General features: G+C 39.3%; 3 protein-coding genes across 6 annotated transcripts in view; 2 read left to right on the top strand and 1 right to left on the bottom strand.

Moving 5' to 3' along the window:
- LOC111246981 (branched-chain-amino-acid aminotransferase, cytosolic-like) overlaps nucleotides 1–17,280 on the top strand; it is a 97,667-nt gene extending 80,387 nt beyond the window's left edge. The window contains exons 2-3 of the mRNA XM_086982556.1: nucleotides 13,924–15,980; nucleotides 16,415–17,280. Of these exons, the coding sequence (XP_086838682.1) occupies nucleotides 15,833–15,980; nucleotides 16,415–17,280 (1,014 nt within the window). The 5' untranslated portion in view covers nucleotides 13,924–15,832. The remainder of the gene's footprint in view (nucleotides 1–13,923; nucleotides 15,981–16,414) is intronic.
- The window catches only part of LOC111246430 (phospholipase A2-like), a 37,956-nt gene that overhangs the window by 10,248 nt on the left and 9,839 nt on the right, over nucleotides 1–17,869 (bottom strand). Inside the window, exon 2 of one of the 4 annotated variants that reach the window (XM_086982558.1) lies at nucleotides 5,009–5,250. In XM_086982558.1, the coding sequence (XP_086838684.1) occupies nucleotides 5,009–5,079 (71 nt within the window). In that variant the 5' untranslated portion in view covers nucleotides 5,080–5,250. Of the gene's footprint in view, nucleotides 1–1,702; nucleotides 2,048–5,008; nucleotides 5,251–17,869 lie in introns of those variants that run through there. The other 3 variants (XM_086982559.1, XM_086982560.1, XM_022796000.2) reach the window with 3 other exon arrangements.
- LOC147756564 (chymotrypsinogen B-like) lies at nucleotides 9,124–10,155 on the top strand. Its single transcript, XM_086984875.1, has one exon. The coding sequence runs from the start codon at nucleotides 9,124–9,126 to the stop codon at nucleotides 10,153–10,155; it is 1,032 nt and encodes a 343-aa protein (XP_086841001.1).

Below are 17,869 nucleotides of genomic sequence, written 5' to 3'. Positions count from 1 at the left end.
ATTATATATATGCAGATATTTAAATAAATAATCTGGCATATACAGCTGTTAATCTATTTAGTCCTGCGGTCGGTTTACCTTTTTGCTTCTATGCTAGTGCTAGAGGAAGCCGCGCTAACAGCTTCCCATATAGCCATGCGTTATCAGAGTTCGGTTGCATGCTACCAGCCACTACGACGGGCAGCGTCATTAGTGATACTATAATCGCTCAAAGCTACTATGCAATAGACTCTGTTTTAAAGGAGAATCAAAGAACTTCAAACATTTGTCTTTTAAACAATCTTGCATGAGATAAGTGTGTCAGTTTTGTTTTGATGAAAACGTCGCTGCCTCGGAATGTGTATATCAACTTTAAACATTATAGCAATGAACTTGTATCAAATACAACTGAAATAACTACAGGGCGTAAGTACCAATCTACTTCCAGGACGGCCAGGGAGACTTAATCGAATGATTTTAACTGGCCTAGATGTGGACGAAATGATGAACAAAATCGAAATTGCCAGTGATATAATTTTTACAATCTGTAACGAACTAGCTGAACGAAATGGAAAAACATCTAGTTACTCCTCTATCACAGAATACGTCAGTATTCAGTATTCAGTGTGAGTGGAACGTAATCAAAAAGTTCCACGGATTTCTTTATGCCAACCCGTCTAGTCACAGGACCTAATTTCGAGACAATTTGAAAGATAGATAAAAGACTTCAATGCTTAAAAACCGAACACGCCGCTCGCCGTGACTTCAATTCAAATTTCGAAAATGCTTGAAAAGTTAAAAAAACGTAGCGTGCATGTATAATATTTGCGTAAGCTAATTTTATTCGAGCATCAAAATCTTGGATAATTAAAAAGTGTTGATCGATTGTTCAGCTGTTCGTCTTTTGTACATGAGGGATATAAGGAAATGTTTGCCCGAGAAAAACGGAGGTAGCTGCGCCTTCTTTGAAGGTCAGCATTGATATAAATTGAACTCTCAATCGTCGACCCGTGGGCAACAATCGATACACCCCGGGCCAATTTGACGAGAACAACTTCTACTTGCAGGACAGGTTAATGACCGTGCTCTAGTAGATTGGGCAAACCCTAATCTACATGCCCCTCGGCACGAAATCCTTAGGAGCAGTTAGAAGCAATACTAGTACTTTGCGACTTTTCCTAGAGTCAGCTGGTTTAACTGAACTGTACGCCTTTCTTCCTCAACCCAATAGATCAAACCTAGTAAACCTAGGCTACTTGATTTAAAATAACCTATGCAACATTAGCTCCTTCCTGTTTGTTTTTTTATCTTCTCATGTATCCTACTTTTCATTTAAAACAATGAAAAACAGAAACCTACAACTAATCTATACCAAAGCATAGATTTCGTTTAGCTAGTGCTTGTTTACTTAGAAGATTGCATCACGCCATATGGCTAACGAATCAAAGGTCCATTTAACCTAAAAAAAGTAAAACACCCGGCAACAGTCGACACGACCCGAAGCCTTGAGCCTATGAACAATTCTAATGATCGGCGTTGGTCTATCGTCAAAAAATAAAACGCATCAGATAAATTCGAAAGAAGAACAAAATGAATATAGGACAACGTTACGATCACACACACGACTATCGTTCTTAATCCCTTTCGGTTTATACACGCACAAGTTCAATTTCTCATTCAATTACATTGCGTTATTTATAGAGATGTAAAAGGCAATACTCACATGTCATCGTTGTTCGTGATACGTTTAATAGAATTTTTCATAATTTTCGAAGGTAATAGATCCGATACGCCAATCTGCTCGGACGGACCCATTACCAATAAAGGTAAGAGCATTATAGGCAGAAGGCTACGCATCATGTGAGCCCAGAATGAAACGAGCAACCTTTTGTGTTCTCTTGAACTTAAACACGTTAGCACGATGCAGATGTCTCTCTAAGCACAATATTACCTCCGCTTACTCGAAAATCCGTTGGAGATAGTAAATATTTTGTTTGCGCAAGTGCTCTCCTCGTACGCTGACTATTGTATGGCAGAGTTGGCGTTTATTCACGGCTGCCTATAAGAGCACCCACTAGAACACTCTTAAGAACGCCGTGTATAAGGAGAGGAGGTAAGTTATATTCACTCCGCATAATGGAGGAAAGCGACCATAAAAAATACTGAGCTAAATGCCAAAGAAAGCCTAGTATTTTTATCGGGACGACAGAGATAAGAGAGAGAGAAAGTTTATATCTATATGTATATACAGAGGAATATACCTATGTACTAGCAGATAAAATACAACACTTAAAACATGAGATTTAGTATGGGAATCGGTTATGATACGCGCGATAGCGCCACTGATTCGTAAGCACACAAATACCGCCATGCCGCCGTATAAAAAGGTCTCACTTAGGGTTTCCGTTCGCTAAATGCCTCCCTGTAGTCTCCGGGCCGGGGGTTGAAAACCTAAACAGGTACATATACGCACGCCGGCCGTGATTTTATATTAATTACATATAATATTATCAAAAAATTGATATCGAAATGCCCATCGTCTGTTCGAGACATACTTAAGATCTAGAATTGCTATAACGTATTTCGCGATATAGGCTTTTTGATTTGTTTGCCCGAAATAGAGTTTGAGGACTCACTTTAGATATTCCTTAAAAACAGTTGTGAAGCTGCAGACAGACGCATTGCCAGGAATAGTTCACTCAGCTTGGTGTATTCTCTCTTCATAATAGATTGTTTTTGCTATAGACTTAATGAATAAGCCCACTGCGTGAAAATACCTTGCCGACCATGGCTCAAATAGGCAACTATTATTTACTTTGGCTGAAATTTTTGACCTTTGAACTGGCAGACCCAGCCTGTTTTTCACAAAAAAAATGTCCGTGCCGTGTGTTGTCTGTATTGATACGTCAAATCATTTTATCGTAAGCAGATCCGGTGCATTTTTGGATGTTAACAGACAAACAACTCCAACCAATGGACTAGCGTACAGACTAATAACAGCCCCATTGAGCCAGCGAACGATTACGTGGGGATCGTGAAGATGACGTTGTTCGCCGCTGAAACAACGAGATAATTTCTCCCTGGTACTAACACCTGTGGATACCGATCGTACTGATTACCTCTAACGTAACCAGCGTCGTCGTATACGACAACAAAAAACATTGCTTTTTAGCGAGAATGAAAAATAAATACCTATTTGCAAATTTTCAACAACAAAAAAAAACGCGATTGGTTGACAATTTCTAATTGACTTGAGGCCTTTTCCGCTTCGGACCAAATGCACAGGACGGCATGCTTTGACCGTACATACAACCTATCGACTGGTGATTTGCTTACTATTGGCAGGCGAAAATAATGCCTGAGCCCTGCTGCTCTGCTTATAACAACCAAGTGGCACTAACCAAAGCATACCGTATAAATTCGTAGGAAGTTTATATCGCTTGTTTTTGTATTGAGTCGCTACAAAAACAGACGTTCGGATGGTCTTTTTTGTATATGCCGACAGCGATATTTGTGACGGACGTATTTACTGAGAGAGCAATGGCCACTCGCTTCGAAAGTTTTTCAGTTTCAGTATTAGCGAGTTCACAAAACCGTACTCACACATTTCTGTCCATATTTTTAAATGATACTAAATAAATTCAAGTAACAAGCCAGCTATAGGTCCTGTTTCAGGACACACTCAGCCATTCCGCAATACTCAAGTTTGTTCGCTCAAATAGCTGTGCTGTTGCTTCTGAACGACGTGTGGATCGCCACCTGACACGGTATCTATCCACCGCGTCTGTCCGCGGTTCCACTGTAGATGTTAGACCGCTTGCATAAATTTACTTGGTAACAGATACACTCTTCTGGGAGAAGCATGAGGAAACAAGGTCTACTTTGCCAGGCACGAAACTAATTATAAAAATAATTTTATTCAGAATAGTGGTATCGTCTGAATCGCAAGCAGGCAAATGCTAGTCCCTGCAGTTGACGGTTACGTCTGGATCAAAACCTTCGGCCTCATTGTCATCTAAGAGATTTTATTTGATGTTGATTACGTTTTATAGTTACTTGATGTTTAAGGTCTTTGTAAACAATTCGGGGCACGTAAATTTTAGTAGCCGAAGTAGGTGTCAAATCAAAAGGGCACTCTTACGCCTTTTTAATTAACTATTAACAATGGACGACTGGCTCCCAGTACGAAACAAGGTCTGTTTACGCCCATGTTCGAACCCAGACCACAGTGTGCCTCTAAAATTAGCGGACAAATACGTCACAGAGCTTATGGAATTTTAGCAGAGCGTCTTTTACCGCGTCCTTCTTGTTCTGGTGTATATAATCCTGGTTTTATCTCTTCGCCAGTGGCGCTTTAATCGAAATGTGTTCGTTCGTCGATTTTGATTATAAAGAAGCTTAATAATAACAGATCTGCGCCGATATGATACGAAAACGAACCTGCTGCCAACCCCACGGTGTGTCTGGAGTTTGGTTTCAAAGGAACTTCCTTTTGAAGCTAAACATAGCGGATGATTATATATACACCTGCATTTCAGCTCGTTTGTTTGCTATGAAACACAACTCAGATTGCAGAAGAAAAGCAAAGAAACTAACAAATATTAAAAGATGGACGGTAAATCAATACACAAAGTATACAAGGAATAATTTCGATGGTGTAATAAGCCATTTAGCAATTCAAAACCTCGGAAATCAGTTGAGCATTGAGTCGCTTTGAGTTCCAGCAGTTCTGAATCGAGTTGCTGCACAACAGCGTTGAACTAGAGCAGCTTATTATGTTAAGTAGCTGTTTATGATAGTTTGAATAAATCTTAAAAAGTTACTGAAGTTTTACGCGAAAATAAGTCCCGATGCCTCCATCCATTGCCATACGATCTTTCTGGAAAACCCTGGCACTGGCTTCTAAACTGCAATTCTAGCGACTGCTTACAAAAGATGCGCGGCAAGCTAGTAAAAAAAGATTTGATCTATGCTTCGAAACTCATACACTGTTCTTTGCTAACGATTCAGCGAACCTTACAGAACTTACCTTAAAATTTTTGATAATGACCATGACCACAGGCCTTTTGCCACGCACTGCCTGAGCTCGAAGTGGCCCATCGAGTCGCTGGCCTGTCAAGGCAAAGGTGCCTTAAATCACTGAAGGGCGAGCCAGGCTTCTGGAAATATCCGTCCTGCATTTGGCGTGGCCATTCACCCTCGTCTACCAAGTCTATTTGGACTTCCGAAAACTTCGCCAGTTTTCTTGCTATTTGGGCCGCGATTTATACTCTGTATTACACCAAAAAAAAAAAAGAATAAAATGGTCTACACGTTTATATGACATTCCTATAGAGAGCGTTCGTCTCTATAGAGAGACATCTTCGTAGATGCTTAGTAGGCTTTGAAAGCAATATGCATTTATTCGATTTTTTATTTACTTTTTTAAATTTTTCTCGATTCGAATATTTTCAAATTTAAAATTTTAGCGCGTAACGATTGTCAATTCGAAATATGTGCTTTTCTGCTTATTCAAGTCCTTGCTGCCTTATGCACGCAGATATTGTCGAACTTGCTCTGCATAGATTGTTTTTATACGTACGAAAACATCTATATATATATATATATATGTAGCGTACATACAAGTGATTGGTTATTTTGGACAGGTGGGTTTTGGCCCACGCAACAGCTAATTATTCACATAGCTATAGTAGATATTTCTGAGTGCGCGATGATGTTGAGGTTTTCAGTAATAAATCTGTTCGCCAACTTGCGATGTTCTTCTTACAGTCACTGTAGCCGTATGAACCATTAATTAATGTAATTAAATTGATAGATTCGACCTTTAGCATTTTCTTTTTGTACGACATTTCGTGGAAACATTCTCTTAAGCTAATTGCGGTTTGGCGACAAACCGTTCGTTATTACATTATGATGAAAAATTAAGTATTAGAACCGTTTGTCCATATCCAGCTAATGAATTGAAGCTACGCCGAGGGTCTTAACTAACCGACCTTTACGCTGTTCCTTGCGTATTCGTAGGGACTGATGCACGTAGCGCATATCATTGATGCTTTTGATCAATCAATCAATCAATCACAAATCTGCGGGTAGTACTTCATCTTGAATCTAGAAGTCAGTCGACGCCAACCAAACCTGGTCGATCATACCGTTCGTCTCCGGAGCACCTGTTTGGTCTTCGACGCTATGGGTTCCTCATTGTATTTCAACCCGCTCAATAGCATAAGTGCAGCATTGGTCCGTTCGCTATCGACTTTCAGTGGCAACGAATAGCTTGAATTAACGTCGCTCGCTCGTTCGTTCTCGTTAGTTTTCGTCACGCTTGCTATTTTTTTCCTTGATCACAGTAAGGGCGGTTCTCCGTAGGGCTAATTTTCCAGCTCAACTCACAGTTTGCCTTTTTCTACCTCCTTCTTTGCCACCCGTCGCTCGTCTAATGCTTTCACTACTATTCGTTTTCGTCTACCGGCAATACCATATACCTTCGATTTCGAAAGTAATAATCAAGGAAATATCCAAAGAAACGTATCTAGGGCACATAGAGTGTCGCGTCTATATGTATCGACGTCGCTGATCCGCGCACCCGGATTCTGCTGTGCTTCCTTAGGGGTTCAAGAGAAAAATAAGCACGAATACTTAGTGTATGATCGATGAACACTCTTGGAAACTGGTGGTTTAAAAAGCAGGATTAGATTTACACATGCTTCGAGTAATGTTTTATGTGGAGGCCTTATCGTGCTAGATATAAATGTATAAACCTTATTGCTAGACTCTACTATATTGAGAAACGTCTTCCGTAGGAAAGAATTTTATTGTCCAGATATGGAAGAGGTGAAGACACTCGTACACGTATAACGGAAAGGAACACTCAGTATCGGAAGCGTCGACATCTTCCAGGTGGAATGATTAATACCAATAGAGATAACGTACATTTACCTAGGCAGGTAAAATCGCCGGCTGTATACTCAGAGACCTGAAAAATGTTTTACGTCTACAAACGTTTAGTTTGTTATTTGCCATTTTGCATTTCTTCGAATGATAAAAATCGTTCTGGATCCGTCATACGCATCTTTTCCAGTCTGTGTACGGCGCAATGTGTGCAGATACGCGTTCTCCTTATCGTTAGCTATGAATGAGTCGCTCTGGCTGGTCGTGGCGATACATCCCGCTTTCTTTCATGCATGCAATGCACGTGTTAAGCGTTCGAGATGATAGTTTGCGCGTTGCATTGAATAACCTCCGGTCGCACACGGTACTTCTAAAGCTAACCTAACTTTTAGCTCCCCAGTTGGGAATCAGAGTTCAACTTATACCGTCTACTTTTTTCATATGAACTTGCCGGAAAGCACAGGTAGCGTCTTTCATAATATAGCTGAGCGATCTTTCGGCATCGTTAGACTGGCGCCCCGCACCAGCCTGGAAAAATCACAACGGTTCCGTATGTCAGCATAATGATCGTTAAATAATAATTTTCAGTAATTATATATTTTTACTAATTACAACGAAGCCCAAATGAACGTCCATTTTATATGGCTAAAATGACTGAGCCGCTTTTTGCAGTAGAATCAAGCTGATTAATGAAACGTATTAAGAGACGTTTACTAGACAAAAGCAGATGTCTACTTTTGTCCTAAACAAAATATGATCCTAAAATGAACAAGGTAATAATAGATAGGCAAAATATATGTATAGGTCTTGAAGTGGATAGCAGACATATTTTGTTACATGCTCCTGGCACGAGTTAGCGTAACTGTTAAGACCCATTGGCACGAACAGCTGCTGTCACAGAATTGTAGTATACCAGATTGACTATTGGATATATACTGCACATTAGTAATTTATTTATATTTACAATCTGTTCTCTCTAACTAATATCATTTTTGGCAATAGCTGATACAGAAACTATCCGTGGACATAATTTGTAAGAAAAAAAAAATGCCAGGATGGACTTGATTTTTTAGGAGTGCATGAAAGTTATAAAAGAAAAAAAAACTAAATGTCCCTTTTACCGGATTTCAGCAACTTGTCAGATTGTCATAAACCGCCTGATAGTAAGCTTTTTTTTAGATTCAATGTTTTGTTAAGTGCCCAGGCGTTTGGAAAGGAACTTTTAGTTGGAAAGATCTGCAGTAGCGTGCCGTGAAACTGAAAGTGTTTAGCAGAGTTCAAATGGTAAACACGCAAGCAAATCATTGGAAAAATTTTCAATTGGGAATTCAATGAAAAAATTAGAACGAACCCGACTAACACAATAATTCCAGGGAGACTAAGCAATATATTTAACATTCTGTAGAGTTAACTTTTCAATGCAACGTCTTTATAAGGTGCGCTTTAGATAAATAGCAATTTGCATTATACATTATATTATAAATAGCATTACGTTGTAAAAAAGCATCTTAGAGTGGAAAAAAAAAGCCAGTAATAAAGCACTATGAGATGTTTAACAATGATCAATGGTCGACTTGACGCTGATATGTGAACGTCGCAACGCAGACAATAACAGATATACATGTACACCTTTTGTTTGATTAGTAGTAGAAAGGCGTAAAAAAGAACCAGCGGTCTAATTTAACACGCTGGGTGCCGTTGCCGAAATTTTCCAGCTAATTATTAAACGCAGAGTTTTCGATGAACACTTTTTTAGTTTGTGTTTTGAGCTGATCTCTAAATTGGTTTCTATGCAAGGGACGGGCAAGCTGAATGAGAACTTGATGGCTACTTATTAAAGTAAAGCTCTCCTCTCCACTTCTGAATCCCGCCAAGTGCTCTATACCAAACCCGAAGTAATCCCCGACCCACAGGCCGCTGTATTTCTTATTAGGCCGAATCTTTGGCTGCAGCTCGAGCCCTACATTTGTTATCGGTACATTTAAGAGACCTTTCAGCCTAATGTCTTTGTTAAACTTATTGCTCCCGAGTGTTGCCATATTCTACAGTAAATTGTTAGCCATTACGCAGCGCAGGCTTCGCAAGTATTTCGTAATTGTGTGCAATTTAATGGTGCTTCCTTGAGCTTTCAGGATAGTGGCTTCTGACCAAGTGTCCAGCCTGCGTTCGGTTCAAGTCTGAGAAGAACGTTACCGACATGTTTTGAATGTACCGATGTTTTGAAACTTGAGTAATCTATGATTAGTGCTTAACAGAATGTCTGTCTACTTCGCAAGGTCAAACACCTGGCTCCTCTTGTTTGTGTATGTCCTCGGGGCAGTTTCTGTACCCCTAAACCTAATAAGTACACCAGTTCAACAAACTGTCAAATTGAACTTAGAAGATGATTGTGGTCTCAGACCATATATGCAAGATGACAGCAAATCACAGATCGGAAAGCGTCTGGTGAAGCGGATCGTAGGAGGTTCATCATCTCTAAAGGGTGAATGGCCCTGGCATGTCATGGTGAAAGAGAGCAAACTGTTCGGTGTCATCACAGACTATAAATGTGGGGGCGCGCTGATTTCGAGAAGTTTCGTATTGACGGCCGCACATTGCCAACCAAATTCCATTCTTTCCCGGCTTGTAGTTGTCTTAGGGCAATATTCGTTAGATGAAGAAAATTTGCCTGTCATACCAGTGCGTAGGATGACTATACACAAGAAGTTTAACGAATCGGTTCTTCACAACGACATCGCGTTACTCCAACTGGACACTCCCGCCGACTTCAGCGACAGAATTATGCCCATATGCCTTCCCAAATCGACAGATAGCTTCGCTGGTATGGCCGGTGTGGTAAGCGGCTGGGGTCGACTCTACTTTAATGGAGAACTGCCGAAAAAGCTGCAGAGTGTCAATTTGCCTATCATAGCTCACGAGCAATGCAAAAAGAAGCTACTGAGCCTATCTTTTCTACATGTCAAACAGGTGCCCGAGTCCTTTCTTTGCGCTGGATACAACGAAGGCGAGTTTGACTCGTGCGAAGGTGATTCGGGGGGTCCGTTAGCTGTTCATTCAGCCAGTGGCCGATGGGTTCTAGCCGGTACGGTATCACATGGCCTTCGCTGTGCGGAACCCGGCGTACCCGGGATCTATATGCAGACCTCTTTTTACCGTCCATGGATTGATCAAGTAATCGAAGCGACAGCTAAATCGTCGTCGTCGTCGTCCCAAAGTTGGCTGCTGTATCTCTGGGACTTGATGAAATCTATTCCAAACCGAATATCTATTGATATTACTCATTTTTAAAAGAAATCAGCGTACGTCCAAATCATCACAAAATGAAAAGGATTTATCGATCATCAATACGTTAATACTTGATCGAATTATAATTCCCTTAAAACCGAGTGCTCCCTTACGCTGCATTACATTACCACGTAATGTAAATTTTACGGTGCGGTTTTAACTTGAAAAAATTGTCTCACACATACCATCACTCTAGCTGACAGTTTACTAAGGAGGGGCTGACAATAAATTGATATAAGTTTATTTAAAGCAGCGTTGAGAACCTGTAATTGCGCTACGGGTGTACGTATACTTCCATTCTCATAACAGAACGAGTAACATAGTTGTTTTAATGAAAGAACGTAAATGCCAAAATAAGAGGACTTCAGCGTTAATATGTCTTGAGCAAAAGTATGCCTAGTCAAATATTACACATCTATTTTTTTTTTTTTGGGGATTTTGGCATATTGTGTATCGGACCGATCCAGTGTACCCGGCTATTTAAGAACGCGCTTGAAAAGCGAGGCGGGAAATTTCGGGCGTATAGAGTTGTTCAGGTCCCACTTCTAATCGTTAGTACGTATAGCTATTTTCTTTTTCCACTTACTGCGATTCATTTAATACGTATTTTCACCGAGTATTTTCGAACTCGATAGGGTTTCTGCTCTTAGTATATCTGTGTCCAAAACAATATTGTCGATAGGTCATCACTTTAAATCGGAACGTACCAGCAACGTGGCTATCTATATTGTATGTGTAAATCGGGGCAAATGTCTACGAGAGTTTTCAATAAAAATGTGCCAGGACGTTTGCTCAGGATACATTTTATACGATTATGATTAGATATGAAAGTCAACTATTGTGTAGCCGTCATGGTCGAACGACGGTTACGCGATAACGCAGCTATTAGATAACAAATCGTCACCATTGGCAATTAGAAGCCAAAAAAATTATTTACAAGAAACTTGACCGTCTGCTATTTTCAAAGCAAAAACAGCGTCTTACATATAGGATACTGTCTGGGTATAATGGGCGTTCTAGAATACGAATTATACGAGAAGTCACTGACGAAACTTGCGGTCCAGCCATGAAATTTCTAGTTTAGTCTTGAAAGTCTCCCTAGTTTAATATTGAGATAATATCGATCTAGTCAATATTGATAATACGAAGATTAAAGTAAGTATGATCTTAACCACAGAACTTGATACGGTTCAAAATAAGAGCTAACATTCGATGGAAATGATCTACCATTGCATATTAACTTGTTACCGTCGTACATTAATGCCTGTTTAGAATCTGATGGTCGATAAAATCACAGTCGCGTATCTCCATAAATCACACTCTGTATATCGAGTACATTCAGATCTATGTGTGCTTAAGCGAGATTTTTCCTAATGACGTAAAGTTTTGCAGACAATTAATTTGTTTTTGCATTGTTTTGTAGTTTCGTTATGTACACATATGGTCCTGAAACCATAGGGACTTCCGATCGATTAAGGGCTCCATTGATAAGGTCTATAGCTTTAAAAATAGTTCCGCACTCGAAGCGTAATTTTGTCCCTGCTGCCGGTTCATAGCAATTACTGGGCGGTTAATATAGAAGTTGTTCTCTTCGCGAAGTTTGTTGAACTAGTGTGAAACGGTCACATGCTTCTTTTGGGTGGCCTTAACAAAATCTACTCAAATGAGCTAAAATAATACTATAAAAAAAAAAAAAAAAATACTAAATTATTACGTCTCTACACAGATCAGCCTTTCGCTTCTGTTTTTGAAGAGTTGCTGTTTTTAATCGTGAATAACATATTAATTGACGCGTTGAAAATAGTTGTGTCCGTTTGAATTTGGTCCGTTTGGCCAAATATTAGAAATTCTCCCTATCGATACTGTTCATCACAAATGACTGTACAATTAATAGGAGCACGCATGCCAATCTGGCAGATGTTTTTTGTGCGTAACGGGTGTTTCTAGTAAAAACAGGTTAACGGACCATTGCATACCTAATGGGGTCTAAACGGCTGCACATATCTAATTCTCGAGAAACATTCGTTTAAATACGACGTACCTCTTAGAAAAGAAAATACCTAGAAGAAAAAATTAGTCCAGATTAAAGCATTTAATCTGGTACTAGTTATGCTACTTTTGTATTATTGTGTGAGCTATCCATAGAGAATTGTAGTGTCTGGAGTGGTAGGATTCTGCCGTAAGCACATTATTTCGTAGCGGTATAAGAAAAATTGTAAGAGTTAAAAGATATGTTGCTCTAGAAAATATCAGTGTTCGAAATTGGCGGTCCAGAAGTTCAGAAGGTCTGATCAGAAAATATGATCGCTAATACTGTCGTAAAACAGGCCGCTTAACATCGGATCGTGATCTCCATTTGATTTAAATCCGCCGACCCAATACATTATGTTTTCATACAGAACTTGTGAGTATTACATGTAACAATTTTTCTGACAGTTGACAGACTCCAAGATAGCTCGTTGTAGCAACGGCTGTGATTATAGTTAGCGTAAGCAAAACGCAGCCTGCGTTGGAGTATTTTAGTCTATGGTTTATGACTGTTGTTCTTATAGTTCTGAACAAATACCTAGCAATTTAAAAATAGAGCGTGAAACACATTATAAGTATATAATAAAAAGCCGTTCCTTTTTGCCACAGACAAGTCTTCATTTGTGGTCCGCCTACGTATATTGGGGTAACGAGAGACAAAAGTCTTAATCAGATTAATTCAGGCGCCCCACATTAACTAACCTTTTTTGCAAGATCATGACTTATGTTAGTGTTATATAATTACATAATTAAGACTGTTTGCAATAATAATAACAATGATATTATTCGAAAACAGAAGGTAGTATTCGGTATTCGTAGGCATTACGTGGTAAAGTTATAATTTTTAGTTAATCGGAATAATACGTATAAACCTACTTTCTACATTCTGTGATTATTGAGGTTGGCTGTTCTGGAGGTAAAACGATATTTTGCGAAGGAATATAACCCTTTATATTAAACACTCTCTTTTAGCTTATTGATTTTTGCGAGTAGTTGACATTTTTATTAAAACTGACAAGGTTGATATCCTTCTTATTTCACTCCTATTAATGTGAGAGTTGTGAAATTGATTTTGAGCTATAGTTTTCGAATAAAACTTAGGTATAATTTGACAAACTTCATTCTCTCTTCAGTGTCTCGAGAAGACAAGCTGAAGGAAATACGTTAAGACAAATTTACGTCCATCGTACTACTTTGGGATCATGGGTTTTTGTCGTATAATGAGAATGAACAACGCGGTTCCTGATGGGAAACAATTGATTCTCTTCTGCATATTTGAAAGCTTTGTCAATGTTCCTCATGAAGGCTATCCTTTGATACTGAAGTCAATAGGTTTTTAAAACTGTACGCCCAAATAAACATAGAGCAAAAAAGACGGTTAAATAAAGTTCTGCGTAATTTTCTTCTTCAGAATACATCCTTGTCATCTGTTAACAGCACCCTATTAAACCATTAGCTTAGGTACAACAGAATCCCTAACTGTAACCCAGCCCGAGCTTTGGCCAACGACTTCTTTAGCTAAGGAACCGCTGAAGTACGGCTAACAGTTGAAACAGACAATCATGGCGATCTAAAATAACAAATGCAGCCCGATAGCTAATAATCTACTTTCACTTAAAAAAAAAACTGGCAAAAAAACAATTTTTTTATTGGAAAAAAATTTCAAAAAATCATTTTTTAACGCGTAACTAAAAGGTAGCGAATACGCTTTCTGTTTCCTGTTTTTTTTGTTTGTTGGTCTAGCGCTGCCATCGCAACGATGGATGCAAGGAAGATGAGGTACCTCCCCAACACCTTTCGACATCTCCCTATAACTATACCGCCGGGACCTATACAGCCGTTATTTTGGACAAGCTCAATCTACGGGGTGCCCCGAAATATTCTAAATGTTCAAAAAAACGCTCAAAACCACGAAGAATGGAATGCTACGAGAGGATACGATGCCCAAGGTTACATACATTACGTACGTGAATTCGTTTATATCCTCTAATTAGCTTCTTCACCGAGACGAAACGTATTGGACTCTGCCAGTCCTTAGCTGCGGCGAGGAAGAATAACACAAAGAAAGCTGAGGCCGTATCAGTTTTCTTTGCGTTAGGCTCAAACTCCGGTGCGGGTTACCGAGGGCTGCTGAAGACAACATCAAGTATTGCTGGATACAATGGGATATACTGTAACTTTAATCGACGACGAGTGCTCGACACTCGCTTTGAAGGGCCGACAACGAGGAAAGCACATAGTTGCAACTGAAGTTGACACCGCGCGCCTGCACAGAAGCCTAACAGTTATTACTTTATTGCATTACAAGAGTTGCAACATCGCTATTGCTACTCAGTAGCACCGCAGCTTTTCGATTAGAAAGCTATGTCAACCTGAGTCAAATACAGTATCAAGATTCAGGTATGTGAAAACATGATCTCTATTGTTAAAACAAAGACACATACTGGTATCAACGTCAACAATGCTACAATCATCCTTTACCAGAAGAACATTGTCAAATATAATTGTAGGTAAAAGCTTTACCACGAAGTATAGCAGTTGGATTTAATGCGACATAAATCACGGTCATGTTAATGACTTAGACCAGCTAGATTTTGGTGTTTGTAATTATTTGCTACCGCGATTTTTGTAATGTAAGGCCATTTTTCTTTTTACGAAAAATTGATTGAATTCTGATCATGATGTTTGGCTAGTCGCTACATATGGCTGGTCATATATAATAAATAAGTTGTGTGATTTCAGCTAAAAGGAATCGTCTGTATGAAAAATCGGTGTGTGTGTGTGTGTGTGTGTGTGTCACAACAGGTCATATATTGCACGCTCCATGTCATCTGAGCTTTAATGTTTTCCATTGACAAGCTAGTTCACGGTATCAAGTCGCACAGAAACGTAAAAAATGGCGAGCATTTCCATTTCAAAACGATTTTTTGTCGCTCGAGCTACGATTGAATTTATAGGCTCCTTATAAAATTCTAACTTGAAATAATCTAATGTATTAATTCCTCCTGATAGGACAATCATGTAACGTTCCGTATCGATCGACTGCCTGGCGTATTCGGACAGAGTTAATAACGGTTAGCTTTTTCTTAATTTTTTTATAAAATTACAGTGAGTTAAAATATAATAATGTATATTTTATGGATGTTTATAATTGTAGGTAAACAAAAAAAATTGTTGTAAAAAAGATTGAACTTTTGGCATCATTTTAGTATCCTTTTGAAGGTATATTACGCTGTATCCGTCAGGTAACGTTTCACAAAATTGTAGACGATCAACTTTGACACTCGTCGAACTGTTATTTATCTCGACGTACGATGCTTTATCACATTACAAACTTTCAATAAAGCGACCTGCGAATACTGGTTGGGACTGCTTCGAACATCATTTATTAAATTGTTTTAAAAAATTTCGTCTTTATCATAGTAACAAGGGAACGTACCTGTTTATTTGAGCTTGATAATTTTCTTCCGCAGAAAGCATTTATCCACACTTTAAGTAGGTGAATAAAAAACCGTTATGTAGCTTGCACATCGTAAACAAAAGGAGGAACAAAGGTTTAAATGGCTTTTATATAATACTCTAGTACGATTAGTTTGGTAGCTTACATTTCTGTGTCGCCCATAGTTCATAGGTATTGACCATTACAGAACTGATGATAATGGTGGGTTTTTTAGCCAACGAGGCAAGCAGATTGCCACAACGCCAAACCCAACCAAAGGATATCCTTGAACAAGATCCTTGGTATGAGGAGAAGACTATCGCTGAAGAGCTAGACAGCCCAATTATGTCTCCCCGTACTGGTGAGTAGTGCATTAGCAAATCGTACTGTAGTCCGTTGCTTTTTCTGCTATCGTATGATGAATTGACGGAGGTCGGCGCGGCGAGCCTATGAATTTAACCATAAGCAGGAAAATTCATAGATACGTACTCGGTTCCTGCTTCAGTTGCTAGGTCACGATCGTTTTCAGGTGTGGCTTCCAATATGTCACACATAGATGCAAGTATATCTATGTGCGATAGCTAGTAACCAACCCACTAGAATTAAAGAGTATCCTACATAGGGCTGAAAGCAGAAATGTATAAGCTGAAATAAGACTATGTATTAGTGAGAATCAGTAAAATTCGTGGGCCACCATCGTACAGCTTGACCATATTAAGCGTGAACACGAAGTAACGGCGAGTGAGTTGAAAATAGAAGCCCTATTCTATAACCATTTTTGTGTTATTGAAACAGACACATCTACCGATCAGGTGGTCCCTGCACTGAACCGTGACGCGAAATATTCCTTGCAACCCTTGGCCGTTGTTACCAAGACTCAATCGGCGTTCGCAGCGCCTTTTGAAAAACCAGGAAAAGTGTCAACAGAGAAAGTCGCAACCCATTATCCAATAACGCGACCGCTGTTACCATCCACGAATCAAGTTAGTCAAGAGTCTTTTCATTCGAATAGTTCACTGAAAACGGCCCCACCCGTAATGCAGTCATCAGGCTGGCACCAGCAAGCTCAGTCGGCTTCCGATCAGTTTTCTATGTTCAGTGGTCGATTAAATTTAAGTGAATCACTGATGGTGCCGCATCTATCGACAGGCGGCAACTCATCTTTACGACCTGAAGAACTTCATGTAGCGTATACTCGATTGGCGGCACGCTACTTCGAGGAATCTGACAAACAACAGCAGCAGCAGCAGATTTCAGAATCTATCAAGCGAGAACATCCTTCCTTTATAACACAGTCTTCAGTAAAGAGGCTGGAGTTAGATGCAAATTTTGTTAACTACAAGCCAAGAATAGTACTCCCAGTTGGACCTACCTTACGAAGGCCTGATAAGGAGCGTACCTGTGCAACAGCTCCAGAAGCTAAGCGACGTAAGATCAACCGCAGGCGAAACCCTGTGCGCTTCCTGCAACCTAGTGCCGCATCTAGACATCTCACAGCAAATGAAGTAAATACTTTTTTTAACATTATTTTGGTGTTATCGTATAGCGAACGATGTCTGTGTATTAGAAATACGGGATACATACCGAGAAAGTACAAGGAGAAAATAACATTGTGGTGTTTTTGCAAGAGTGCAGCTGAGTCCAAGGCTAAGGAAAAATAGGTTAAGCTTGTGAAAAAGTAGGTTTTCAGTTAATGTGAACTTGAAGATAAATGGGCTACTAGTTAGTATTCGTTTGCCACGTTGACACATGATTAACAGGTTCTGGTAGTGTCATCAGAATGGATTCTGATATATTCATAGGTACCATGTTTTTTGGATTTTTTAGCGCCATTATTTACAAATACACTTTAAACTATCACATATTTAGCTGTTCACTTATTTGCAATATTATCGCTATTATGTGAATAGCTGGTGATTCATTTACCTTTGTTTAAGCTCTGTGTCAATTCTTTACGAAGCCGCTTCTGAAATCGCTGATTAACGTATGATCCTTCAAACACACAGACTCGATCGTCTGCTGTTTATAGTCAGCACATTATAACTAGCCATATAATAAAAGTTTCTGAGCATGACGAAAAGGAAGTGATACTGCAAGATTCTAGTAGGTGTCAAATTGTATGAGATGGAAAACTTCGGCGTCATGAACTTAAGGTAATATTTTTCTGGCGTTAAAGAAACTGTGTCTACAATTTCCGGGCATCGTGTCACTTATACATTGTGTATATATATATATATATATAATAACTCA

The sequence above is a fragment of the Varroa destructor genome, unplaced genomic scaffold, assembly GCF_002443255.2.
Source record: "Varroa destructor unplaced genomic scaffold, Vdes_3.0 BEIS01000003.1, whole genome shotgun sequence".
NCBI lineage: Eukaryota > Metazoa > Arthropoda > Arachnida > Mesostigmata > Varroidae > Varroa > Varroa destructor.
The sequence above is the reverse complement of the archived record's forward strand: the minus strand, read 5'-3'. Positions and strand labels throughout refer to the sequence as shown.

What these genes read in the sequence shown, in the direction of transcription:
- LOC147756564 (XM_086984875.1), top strand. Translation starts at nt 9,124, where the DNA reads ATGTCTGTCTACTTCGCAAGGTCAAACACCTGGCTCCTCTTGTTTGTG.